This window comes from Sinocyclocheilus grahami, unplaced genomic scaffold, assembly GCF_001515645.1.
Source record: "Sinocyclocheilus grahami isolate Dianchi unplaced genomic scaffold, SAMN03320097.WGS_v1.1 scaffold486.1, whole genome shotgun sequence".
NCBI lineage: Eukaryota > Metazoa > Chordata > Actinopteri > Cypriniformes > Cyprinidae > Sinocyclocheilus > Sinocyclocheilus grahami.
This window is the reverse complement of record NW_015505665.1, coordinates 517564-531088: the sequence shown is the minus strand read 5'-3', so window position 1 is coordinate 531088 and position 13525 is coordinate 517564. Positions and strand designations below refer to the sequence as shown.

Below are 13525 nucleotides of genomic sequence, written 5' to 3'. Positions count from 1 at the left end.
TTGGTCCACTGTGTTTTCTGAAGTCCACAGTCAACGCAGCCATCTACCAGGACTATTTCATTCTTTTCTACATTTAAATATATTTAAGAATTTCACTTGTAATACAGTGTTTCTATCCTCCTTTTTCTGCTTTCATAGGCTTTGCAAATTTTTCTGAAAGTGCTGTGAAGTTTCTGGAAAACCAAGGCCTTGAGTCTCAGTAAGTATTATGGCTGCTGTACCCCTGCCCCCTTTGTCAGCAGAGAGCGAGTGTGTGTGTATACAGTATACCATGTCTCCATGAATTAGGATTAAGCCGTGTATGTGATGGTTTGTGCTTCCCTGCAGTGAATAGGCCTTGCTCTCTTCCTCTGTCTCTACAGGGGCCCCATATCCAAGCTGACCTTTAAGCTGATTCTGGCACTGCTCTGCGCTCTCATTGGAGCCTTTCTCACCTTCCCAGGCCTGCGATTGGCCCAGATGCATCTTGATGCCCTCACACTAAACAACTGCAAAGTCACACAGTAAATGTTTCAGAAAATCTAATCTAAATCTAATTACTAATATGTTGTCTAGAGCCCAACTGATATATCGTTTAGCCGATATTATTGGCCGATATGAGCCTGTCGCCGATATATCGGTATCCGCGAATATGCCGCCGATATGAACTTTTTTTTTTACAGAACATATAACGCAGATAAAATGCTTGAAATGGTGTAATTACTTAGTTTGTCCAGCAGAGTGTGCTCCATTGTTTGCTACGATCAACCTGGATGAAACGCTTTAAAGCTTATCTTATAAGTCTATGGAAAACCATTGAAACTTTGAACGATCATATCTCCGTAAAGGCGCAGCGAATCTGCACCAAATTCGGGGGATCCCTTCAGCTCGAGGAACCCTCTCGAACGCGAATCGAGTGTACGTCTCAAGGCCCTCTTTCGAATGAGACCATCCCCGCGTTGATAGCCCCCGGGGTTCGGGAGATATGGGTGGTTAAATTCGCGGTCCGGCGCCGACTGATCTAGCGATCCTGGGGGGCTACCGACGCGCGGAGGGTGGCGTTCGAGAGGGCTCCTTGAGCTGAAGGGATCCCCCGAATTTGCTGGAGCTTCGCCGGCGCCTTCGCGAGACAGTGACACCAGCCGACACTTTCACTTCAGTAAGGAGGTCTCTTGTTCAGGGAGCAGCATTCAAGCGTTGTCTTATTCGACCGTAAGTGCCTGCGAAGTGGAATTCACATGAAATTCCGCCATGATTCCAGTTCCGAGGGAACGTACACTTTACATTCAAAGGGCATTAAAATGCGCGAGACGTGAATTTATATTTTTTTACAGAGGTATATTATGGCACACTTCACACTTCTCAAGTAAGTTTCGTCTGTATGTGAAGACAGTAGCGCAAATCCGTGAATGAATGTTCTAAAGTGAAATAAACTTCAACGGAATAAAGTTGAATGAAATTGAATTGAATTAAAGTTTAATAAAATTAAACTTTACTGTTCAGTGCACTGATGTCAGACTCATTTTGAATAATAGTTTATTGTTAAATTGTTAAATGCCCTGCCTCCATCATTACATATCTTTGTCACGTCATTATAAGTGATTTTCTCACCACATTTGAGTGATCATTGCAAAAAATGTGCTTATATGTTATATGTATATATATATACTGTATTCTATATATAGTACCAGTCAAAGGTTTGGACACACGAATGGGAAAGTGTCCAAACTTTTGACTGGTACTGTTCTATAATATACACAAAGGATATCGGCCGATATTATCGGCGGTTTTTTACTCCCTAATATCGGTATCTGTATCGGCCCCAAAAAAACCCATATCGGTCGGACTCTAATGTTGACACCTTTAGTAGTCACCTTAAATGCTAAAATTAAAATGATGAGTATTAAATAAAGTGGAATTTAACCAGTTTATATTGAAATATTGTAGCCACTAACAATATTTCCATGTTAATTGATGTGGAGCATCAGTGTCTGACTATATCTGCAGCAAGTTAGCAGATAAGCATTACTGTAGATGGACCTGGTCTACATTTCCAGCCAGCATTGGGCTCTAGGGTAACTGTGTTACAAAAGAGGAGTTAGGCATTACACATCTCACATAGCTAATCCTCTTCAGCGTGGCCAGCTCACCATACCTGGTCTCATGACACTATGAGGCTTACTCTTTTAGGCCTGGATTACTGCTATGCTTCTTGTACGGCTGAAATGGTATTTTTAAAGCAGTGGCACTCGATAGTTGATGTCTACTGCTCCACTGATATTGATACTCTTGTGTGTTACCTTGTCTAATTGGTTGTTTTTATGTGTCCATCCTTCAGGACCTTGCTACATATCAACTTCTTGGCCCCCTTAATCATGGTACTGCTATGGGTGAAGCCCATAACAAAGGATTACATAATGAATCCCACTTTTGGGAAAGATAGTGTGCCTTTGTGAGTATTTCGTTTAACATATAAGCAACATTATATTTTGCATTATTACTATGTTGAATTGTTTTTAAACTTGTTCATTAAGGCCCTCTGTGCACTTGAGGAAGCTTACTTTAGTCAACATGAAAACAAAATTGGCCCTTATTACTTTAATACACGATCCTGGTCTTATGGTACATGATTCATCAGTACACAGTATTCAAATTAAAGTTAATGTCTTCGTAATTTTTCATCAAAATCATTTATAATTAAAGCATTATTTATAATAATTTGTTCTGCCTCTGAAATGGCCTTGTTTGATGCTGCAAAGGGTGAAAATAATCTTAACAAATAGCTTAACACACTTATTGGTGGAGAATTCATTTAATTTCAAACCCTTTCCAATACTTAACACAGTAATGTAATGGTGCTTAATGGTTGTGGAATAATGTAAAGATGAAAGATTTGGGAGAGGGTGAAAAGTTGATAAGCTCTGGAGGGTAAACTTCCACGTCTTGGTCAGAATTTCTCCTCAGAGGTTGGTGCTGATGATATTTCAGGAGGGAAGTAATCATCGGGCAATCTACAAACTACAAACTCTCATTTGGGTTCCATTCTTGTGTGAAATGCCCACCTTTCTCAATCCAATTTATCAAGTCCCACCCTATATTTGTTTTACTCATAAATGCATCACAATAAGGTGGTAAAATAGGTTGTGATTGCCATTTTCTGTTGTCTTAAAGTGATGGGGTTTTTTTTAGTGAGAGCTTTGTTCATTCTTCTCAAGTCACAACCTAAGTTTTGGACTGATTTGGTGCGTCACTCCTCTTCATCTGCTTTCAGAATGTCTGAGAAGACATACGACACGTTGCGACTGTGGGTGATCCTGCTTCTGTGTGTGCTGAGACTAGCCATGATGCGGCATCATCTCCAGGCCTACCTCAACCTGGCCCAGAAGGGCGTCTTGCAGATGAAGAAGGAAGCGGGACGCATTAGTACAGTGGATCTCCAAAAGATGGTGTGTAAACTTTAGAAAAGTGTTCAAACTTTTTGCTCTTACAGATAAACAGTGTGTCGTCACATTAGTATGCAATGAAGTTATTGCGATGCAAAGCCATCTTATTTTGCCTGATATCCCATCTTTAGTAGGTTGTTCTTGTGATGTTTGATCTCTACTGGTTAATAAATGCACTCAGGGCATCTACTCTTGGGGCCTGCGTTACAGTGTCGACATTTCTCAAAGGTGGAAATATGTCGGTATGAAAAAGGACTGCGTGGCATTGTTGCCCTCAAAGCTCTAAAATGAGGAGGCTATTTGAGTTTAGTGGAGCGCAAGGATCAAAACCCACAGCACTCCACAGCTGGAGCTGAGGAAAAGAGCCCGTTTGATGTTCCAAGCCATAAGTGAGACTCGCAAATGGCTGTAGAGTCGCAGGGGTGTCTGGTCTTACATCTGCTCCCGAATCATATGCTTGCAGCCTCCCTCTGTACTTAAGCTCCCAGTGATGGTTTCAGCGAGTCTGTTTGATGAGCTCCTCTCCTGCCAAGCTGCTTGTTATGAACGAAATTTGCCTAGATGTTTTAACTGCAAATTTGTTTTTCCTCACACAGGTCGCCCGAGTCTTTTACTACCTGTGTGTAATAGCTCTTCAGTACATCGCACCTCTGGTGATGCTGTTGCACACTACTTTTCTGTTAAAGACATTAGGTGAGTGCATTAAGGTTCTTCTTGACATGTTCTCAATTGCCTCAGTAGGGTTTCTTGAATTTTTCAGACTCTTGTTTTAACCCCCAGGTGGATACTCGTGGGTTATTTACCCAGAAGAGAATTTGCCGTGTCTGTCAAATGAGGACTCGAGCCCCGCTGAGGTGGGGCAAGACGAGGTGCAGGCCTCTCAGACAGTGGCCCAGCTATCGGTTGCTCTCGGGGGGCTGAGGACTGTTTTCTCCCCCTTGCTTTTTCGAGGGCTCCTGTCCTTCTTCACTTGGTGGATTGCCGCATGCCTGTTCTCCACCTCTCTCTTCGGCCTCTTCTACCACCAGTATCTGATGGCTGCATAGCATCGGGAAGGGTTTGTTCGACTGAACTGTGCAACACGAGGCCCTGAAACATTCCTCTTTTTCTGCAACCATATCAGCCGAGTTCTTCTCTGACGGGCTTCCTCCATGAACACAACCTAACCAATACATAAACAACAACCATAATAATTCAGTCACTGTTCTTAGGCATCAATGAATGGAGGATGGCATCCAAAGGAGACTTCAAAAAATGCTGTTTTTAAAGTGGATGTCATCTTTGAACCACCAGAAGATTGAAAGCAAGGGATCACTCATGGTCTTTGACATACTGCATTTTATTTTTTAGAGTTTAAAATGATGATCGATCAATTGCATAAGAATGATGGATTTTAATAGTGTTTTAAAGTTGTTTCACTTCTCCAAAGTAGAAACTGGGTTCTGCTTTAGGGGAGTTTTTCATTGCTGATCCGTGAAGATGAAACCGTGTTTTAGTCAGGCTTGGAGAGTGCAGTGAGGGGACTGATCAAGGAGAACAGTATGTGTTAAAGGTATATTTATTTGTTCTTTTCAGAGGGACTGAAGTCAGCCTTCTCACATGGAGCGTTTCGTTTGACTGTAGAAGACTGAGAGATCATTTAAGTGTGCGTGCGTGTGTGCGAGTGATGGTTTGTGTGTTAACATCAGTGCCTGCAGGCTCTCCATGACCCCTGCTGCTGGTGAGTAAATCTAAAAAGGGCATTTTGATCAAGTATAAAAGCTAACTCAAAAAACTGTCTAAAGCACTGGCCTCCGCTCTTCTGATACCCTCCCCTGTCATTTAACTGGGCAGATGTTTCACTTTGAATTTCGGGTGACATCAAACACATCCTGTAAGCGTGCTCTGTGTTTCTGTATGGAGCTTATTGATTTTCTGTAATGCATCAAATAACCGGATTGGATTTGTTTCATGTGAAGGTGCCAAGTATGCTTGTACTCCCCGGTGAGTGTGTACAGTATTTTCTGCTGGAAATCGGAAGCACACATGCTGAGGTACGAGCCAAAGCAGAATATGCGGCTTGATCACAAAGAAACGTCTACTTGTTTAATGAGGTCCACTTTAATATTGTGAGATTTTTGGCACTATAGTTACCAAAACTGCACAGAGGCATATCTGAAATAATTTTTTTGTTTTACTTTTTGTTTGTTAGTCTTTTTTAGTGTTAACCTACTGTAAAAGTCTTATTCTCACCTTCCATTTTGAGTTTTTGGAAGGTACACAGACAATGAATGTACTGATCCTGTCTTATTTTTCTTTTATTATTGTAGAACAATTCTGCTACCCTCGGGGCCCCTAATAAAAAGCTACATATGACAAAATTGTGGCTTTTAACAAATAACAGTTAAATTAGAAATGAAAAAATTCTATATAGAAGGCCTCCAGGGATATTTATATTGCAAAAGAGCGTCAGTTATTATCAAAATCACACTATACAATCAATACTTGTTAACAATGTGGCAGTAAGATGCTTTTTGAGAGCTGTTTTTTCTTTTTCTTTTTTTCCTGTTGTTGATTATCAAGCTGTGAAGATTGATAGACTCAAAGGGGAGTTTATTTTTGCTGTAAACAATCACAATTTTTGGTAATCATCAGCAGGGCCATTTTAGTCTTACACTCAGCAATAGTGTTTTTTTTCCCCTTTACCTTATATTGATTTTCTCCACTGTTCCCCAACTATTGAAAATTAAAAACAAGTGACCAAAATTAATCTAATAAAATCTATCACTAAAATCTTACTAAGTATAGGCCCTTTTATGATGTTTCGAATATGCATGTCTTTAAACATTTCTAACCCTAATGCCAAATAACAGTGTATGAGGCTCAGAACTGAGCCATATTAATTTAAGATATTCAAGACAAATCACTCTTTTCTATTCCAGTAGTGAAGTAGCTGGGATCTCTTTTAAAACCTATGAGCCTATGTATCTGTTGGTCTCTAATGCATTTTAAGTACTTATCTTTATTTATTACTTTTCAGTTTGTTTAATAAATGATTGTCAAGAAAACCTCATGACTTTTTGTCTTGCTATATTTTTGTTCTGTCTGGGTTTCCCCTTTCTCATCTCCCACAGTATTTTGTTGACATATGATAGAGTTACAGTTTTTGGGTTGTATTTATTTTTTTAAATACACAATTTGGTCATGTTACTCCCTCTAAAGCTAGTGTTATCATGAATAAAATGAATTCGCACCGTGAATGGTTCTCATTCATGTGACGCTGGAGTATTGTTGTCCTGAGTGCTATTGTCGATACCGGCCTCCTCTTTTAGTTGGGGCTCTTGGATCAATGAGACAAATTCCAAAACAAACAGCCGAAGAGGCTCTTTTCTTTTTCTAAGAAGACTCAATTCACACAAACCATTTTATCCGAGGCCCACAAAACAGACCCTTTGTGGGTCGTCGTTCCCGGTGCCCGAACAAGTGAATCTTCTCGAAAGGTATCTTTTTAATGACCGATCCGCTGTCTGTGCTAAATAATGAGAGTTTCATTATTGTGTTAGCTTAGTTAAGAGCAGCAAAATAAATAATGAGAACTTGTAATAATGGGTGACCTAACCTTGTTCTTTTTGTCCTGAAATGAATCGAGTTAAAGCAAGGACTCTTTGGAAGCTAACGGACCTGAGTACTTTGGTTTTGCACAGAGAACTGTTTTCAAAGACTGCTTGATTTTCCATAATGCAAATACCTTGTATACAGTCTATGGCAAATACACTCTAGAACAGTAGGTTCACATGCCTGCAAGAACCTGTTCGTTGCAAAACAAGACATATTTGTGTGATTTACGTAGATGCATTGGTTTACATGTTTTAAAATGAGGGGAATGAGAGCTACCACATGATCTGTCTTTTTTGTTGTTGTTTATATATGATACAGTGTCTGTGGATGGAAGGTTCTTGTCCTGTGCAATTGAGTACACTGCGTAATGAGTAGTGAGCTACAACAGAGCATTTGGACAGAAGTGACTGCCCCCTTGTGAAAGCATCATGTACTGACAAGCTTAACAACAATGAGGGGCTTTATTTTTATTGCATGCCTTGTCACATAAAAGGTTATACATGGAAAATTAATGCAGTTTTAATTTTCCATGTAATTAAATTGGCTATATCTCATTAAAACATTTTCATTCTATCTTGAAGATATTGAGGGAGCACAAAGAAGGAGCTGCTGGGCATTAGGAAAAGACAATCTGAGAAATATATTTTAAAACCTTTAAATATGTTGCATGCCTTGTCACATAAAAGGTTATACATGGAAAATTAATGCAGTTTTAATTTTTGTTTTTTGTTTTAATTGGCTATATCTCATTAAAACATTTTCATTCTATCTTGAAGATATTGAGGGAGCACAAAGAAGGAGCTGCTGGACATTAGGAAAAGACAATCTGAGAAATATGATATTTTAAAACCTTTAAATATCGTTAATGTTTAATTAAGATCTTAAGGGTCTGTGTAAAATTGATTTGCATTTCTTACATATTTATAAATGTCAACAAATGCTTTAATAGTATAATTGTATTTTATTGCAATATGCAATGAAAACATTAGTCACTTGCATTCAGAAAAAAAGGTGTAGATCATAAAATGCAAACATTGTTTGTTTGTTTTTTGTACTAAAACAGAATTTTAAAAGAGCCAAACAAGCACATGCATGCATTATTTTCTATGTCCGTTGATTTATTTAAAGAAAATAGATTTTTTTTAAATACCACACACTAACACAGCTTGCAAAAACAAACAGTATTTATTACAATGTTTCAGGCAAGTGACCTTCGTCAGGCGTGTGTCCGCCATGCATGCATTATTTTCTATGTCCGTTGATTTATTTAAAGAAAATAGATTTTTTTTTTTAAATACCACACACTAACACAGCTTGCAAAAACAAACAGTATTTATTACAATGTTTCAGGCAAGTGACCTTCGTCAGGCGTGTGTCCGGTGATCTGTAATCCTCTTTAGCCCTTAGTTGCCCTTGATGTGTCCCTTGTGCCTCTTGTCTGAACTGTGGCTAGTGGTCAGAGGGCAGCAAAAGGTCAGCAAGCAGTCACCCGAAGCCCCCGTGGGACACCGCCATTTAGATTCCTGCACACCAGCATTATCGCTGAAGATACTCAACGTATGTATGAGTGGAAACGGAGAACAAATACCTGTTAGTGAGTTTCTTTATTAAAAGTCACTAAAGCTGACAACCTTTCACATAAAACAGAGAGCCTTGTCCTTTTAAAAATAACGTGAATGAATAAAAACAAAAAGCTGGGCTGAGTAACCAATGCATTTGTGTAAATGTGTTAATTAAATAGGAAAATACTTTATGCTTTTATTATTATTATTATTATTATTAATAATAAATTTGCCTCTGGTGGAATAGTGGCTACATTATTGCCTAAAATGGAAACCGTAATTAGCAAAGGATAGCAAGCATTATTACTGTTACACTAATGAATGACTGTTCATTAAGGAGGATAATAAGAGAGAAACAATGTATAAAGAAACATAGAATGTGCTTAGTTGCATGTGTTGTCAATACAATATGTAGGCCTATCTGAGAAGAAAAAAAAAAAAAAAGAAACCTTTGCTGCTCAGAGAGAAGTTGCTTCATACATGAGATTTATTTCCACAATCACAGACATGACCACTTTCCTGCCCTGCTCATGTGCGGTGAGGATCCTATACAGAAGTATTTGTCATTGGGGAATTGTTGCCGCTGGAGATAGTTGCCGGGTGCAGTGGCTGGAGGCATGTTCCGTCTAGGCCATAGGAGCTGACTCCCCATAAGTCATCACTGGAGGTGAGAAACTCATATTGTGTCCTCTGTTTGCTAGCCTGAAAGACAGGGGAAATAAGGGTTGGTCTGTATTAGTCTGTAAGTTTGCAAGGGACATATTTCAAGAGTGGCAAAAAGGTGATGTGCCACTATTGTGTGAATGGCCCCTATACTCACTTTGCTAAAGCCTGCCCATTTGCCACCAGACTGCCTCTGTTACCTAGCAACAATTTAATTAAGATGGTACATGCAAGGTGGGACTTTCTCTCTAAATGCAGGATTTTAAGTGTCCCATTAAGAATATGCCATATCACATTATTTGTCACAGCTCGAATTCTCTTTGAATGACCTAAATTACTTTTTAATCTTAATAATTACCAGTAAGCCAACCTGGCTTTAAACTCATTAAATGTAGTTATTAAAAGTTATTTAATTCTGATCATTTCTTTTAAAAAATGCTTGTCAAAAATGTATAATTTGTGACGACCATTTTTTAATCCATGGTTATTTTATTCATGTTTATTTTTTTCCCCGTCTTTCATTTAATTGATCCTTTTGTGGTCCCTGCCAAAGGTTGTGAATGACACATATGTGTTATGTGTAATCAAATGACAAATATTTGTAATTTATAGACTATGTCGGATGTCAAATGAAACAAATATATATCCTGCTACTGCAATGAAATTCTTCATCTTATATGAACAGCTGAAATAATCATAAATTGTTTGCATTGCAGGAAAGGGCGCAGAAATGATCTGGACACTACTAAAGCTAATAATATTATTAAGTATTATTTATTAATAAAATACCTATAAAATAAAGCATTAACTCTTTACAATAACATCCTATTAATTAATGCTGAGCAATACATTTGTTAAGAGTATTTATGTAATGTAAGTTACTAAAAATACAATTGTTCATGGTTAGTTCATGCTAGCTCAGATCCATTAAATAATATTAGCAGATACTACTTTTTATTTAAATAATGTATTAGTAAATGTTGAATTTAAGATTAAGAAGATTAATAAATGTTTTAGAAGTATTTTTCATTGTCAGTTCATATTAGCTAATATAGTTAACTAATGTTATTGAATGGAACCTTATTTTATAGTGTGTTACCAATAAGGCTTCATTTTTAGTCGTATTAATGGATAAAAAAATTAACTAACATTTAAAGATGTAGTATTGTACAGTCAAATTCTCTTGTGACCTAATGTAAAATATAACTGCACATCCAAATTATTCAACAAAGCTTTGCCATAGAGGGTGATGAAGTTGTGCAAGTGGAAATGATTTTAATATGGAAAATAAATTGATTTCATAATTGTAATGTCTTTATATTCAACATTATTCACAGAGTGTCAGTTTCAACAAATCAAACAAGAATACGTTCTGCCATCGGCATCTTCCTGTCCTAAAAAGGTGATGAATGAGAATTTTAGATCAAGCTCCAGAAATGACAGAAACTCGTTTTAACCAGCTGCTTTAGATACCTCATCATCTGCCGGAGGTGTGCGATTCATTATTTTTCTGTCAGTTTAGAGTGTAGGAAAATACACAGTAGTAGTTTTAGAGTACACTCTTAAAAATAAAGGTGCTTCACGATGCCATAGAAGAACCTTTTTTTGTCTAAATGGTTCCATAAATAACTTTTAACATCTGAAGAACCTTTCTGTTTCACAAAAGGTTCTTTGTGGCGAAAGAAGGTTCTTCAGATTATAAAAAGGTAAGAAATAGATGGTTCTTTAAAGAACCTTTGACTGAATGGTTCTTCTATGGCATCGCTTAAAGAACCTTTTGAAGCACCTTTATTTTTAAGTGTAGTTTTAAGGATGGCACAAGCAGATGGTACAAGAACTGTGGATAATATCTGTTCTGCAGTACCTCTAAACAAATATTTTCATTATTCAAAAACTGAAAGCTGAAAGTTAAATCTGGCAAAATCATATTCATGAAATAGCTTGACATATAGTCAGTGTAAGCAATCTGTGTGGATTGCAATCCATTTAACTTGCTTCTAATGTGATATATTTTTCCATTTCTGATTCAATATATCTGACAGAGACGTTTAACAGACTCCAAAACATTCAAAGCATGCAAATCAAAGTACATGACATGGTCTCGGTTAACATAATGACTTTAGTAGTTCTGGACAAAATTTGGGTCTTGACATTAACAATGACCAGGCAAGGAAACATTTGTGAAGCTGATGTGTTATGTGTGATTGTGGGTTTGTGGGAAAGGGCACGAGCAGTTGCTGGGATCAGTTCACATTGCCGTGTGTCTGCTCCTCCAGACACATTGCCAATCTTACAATGGTAACAATAATGGTGGCCCAACCTGCCCCGCCACTCCAGACAATAGGAAAGGCCCGGGGCCATATGCTGAGCCTCTTGACATGGGGTCGTTTGAAGGATTGTCTGTGGGAAAGCAGGGACCAGGACTACGCCAGACATCGAAGGTCACGGGGTTTTTCAAAAGAGGCAACGTGGTCGAGCTCCTAACATAACTTCTGAAAAGGGCCGAGGTAATTTTTAGTGAACTGGCTTGTTTTAAACGTCCTTGCACACCGAGTCTGAAACTTTTGTATGCGAAAGTGTCTCCACGTTTGTATATTCTTAGTATGCTGGCCAAATTAAAAGGGCTCCGCATTTGATGGTTAAATTATATAAATACTGCTAAAAGGAATTAAGGAGCACACTAGATGCTTTTATAATATTACATTTGGATTATTTAGTTAATTATGGAGGTATTTAGTTAATTTAGGTCTATTTAAGTAAAGACCTTTTATTATATCATTAGTAGTAGTAATGTTAGGAATAGTGGTAATAGCAAAGAGTATATAATTATGTTATATGGCTTTCATTTCTATAAACCTTCAAAAGCTTTTCAGATTTTGAAGCTGACGTTGACTTCCTAAAATAAAATAAATTAAAGTATATATATATATATATATGTGTGTGTGTGTGTGTGTGTGTGTTTACATGATTGTGTAAGATACAAATGTTTTTGTAAAATTCTTTCACAGAAATCACGCATTTACATCTAAATCTGGTCAGTCTAGTCAAATTTCATAACATTATATCAAAGCTCATGATTTTTCACTTTAAAGACTAGGAATTATTAAATTGTTAAACCTGCTCTATTCCCTGTAATGAATTTATTTCTTTATTTTAATATATTTGTATATTTGAAAGAAGGTCTCTTAGCACGCTATTTAAAAAAACTGTACAGCTAGACCAGGGGTGTCAAACTCAGTTCCTGGAGGGCCACAGCCCTTAGATTCAACCCTAATTAAATGCACCTGATCCAGCTAATCAAGTCCTTCAGGCTTATTTGAAAACTACATGGTACATATGTTTGAGCAGGGCTGCGGCCCTCCAGGAACTGAGTTTGACACCCCTGTGCTAGACTAATGAGACTTCGACTTGATTCAAGAACTACTGCATTGTTAAAAAGTGTTTTTCTTTGGTCATGTACAGTACGAAGTGAGCCAGGATTCTAATTCCCCTTGTGAAAAGAAAGTGCATGGAAATTAATTAATCATAGTGTAAAAATGCTTTGCCCAATGATTTTCATAAAATTCCTCAATAAGGGTTTTACAACAGGCAGGTAGATTGAGACCATTTCCAAGTACAGGCCTTAAGGTGCCAGAGCATGACGGGAAGCTACTTTGATGCGGCCCTTTACCACAGTGACTAATGATCAAGCCAGCCCTCACATCTCTGAACAAGCTGGGAGAGTGGTGCCAACTCTAATAAGGACTCTCACCGTAGAAATCTGACAAGAGCTGAAGTAAGAATACAGCAAAATCTACAGAGAACGCTAGAAAACAGAATAGCTCCTTTATCCCCCAAACTCAGATTAGAGCATGCTCAACAGCAATGCCATGAAAACCAGAGGCTTTTAAAGAACCTTAGTTGGCGAATCCTCTCCTCAGATCCAGAATGGAACGGTAAATGACAGGAAAACACCTCAACTAGCTCTCCTCCTTTTAACTCCTTGATTTGATTCATCCCACTCTAAGATCTTCCTTCAGACCTGAAGTATCTAAGGGTCTGAATTTCTTGAGTGCAGTGTGTGTGTGTGTGTGTGTGTGTTTGTTTGTGCGTGTGTGTACATCCAAACTTGTTTTTAAGTCTCATGCTCACCAAGGATGCATTAATTTAATCAAAATTACAGCAAAACAGTAATATTTTTTAAAATATTATTACAATTTAACATAACAGTTTTTAAATATATATATATTCTAGTATATATATATATATATATATATATATATATATATATATATATATATA

The 13525-nt window shown here is 37.7% G+C and overlaps 1 protein-coding gene across 2 annotated transcripts in view; it reads left to right on the top strand.

Moving 5' to 3' along the window:
* LOC107553926 (transmembrane protein 161B) overlaps nucleotides 1-6474 on the top strand; it is a 27549-nt gene extending 21075 nt beyond the window's left edge. For both annotated transcript variants that reach the window (XM_016236270.1, XM_016236269.1), the window contains 6 exons: nucleotides 139-199; nucleotides 363-503; nucleotides 2318-2431; nucleotides 3251-3425; nucleotides 4019-4115; nucleotides 4203-6474. In XM_016236270.1, the coding sequence (XP_016091756.1) occupies nucleotides 139-199; nucleotides 363-503; nucleotides 2318-2431; nucleotides 3251-3425; nucleotides 4019-4115; nucleotides 4203-4468 (854 nt within the window). In that variant the 3' untranslated portion in view covers nucleotides 4469-6474. The remainder of the gene's footprint in view (nucleotides 1-138; nucleotides 200-362; nucleotides 504-2317; nucleotides 2432-3250; nucleotides 3426-4018; nucleotides 4116-4202) is intronic.
* Nucleotides 6475-13525: the final 7051 nt, after the last annotated feature.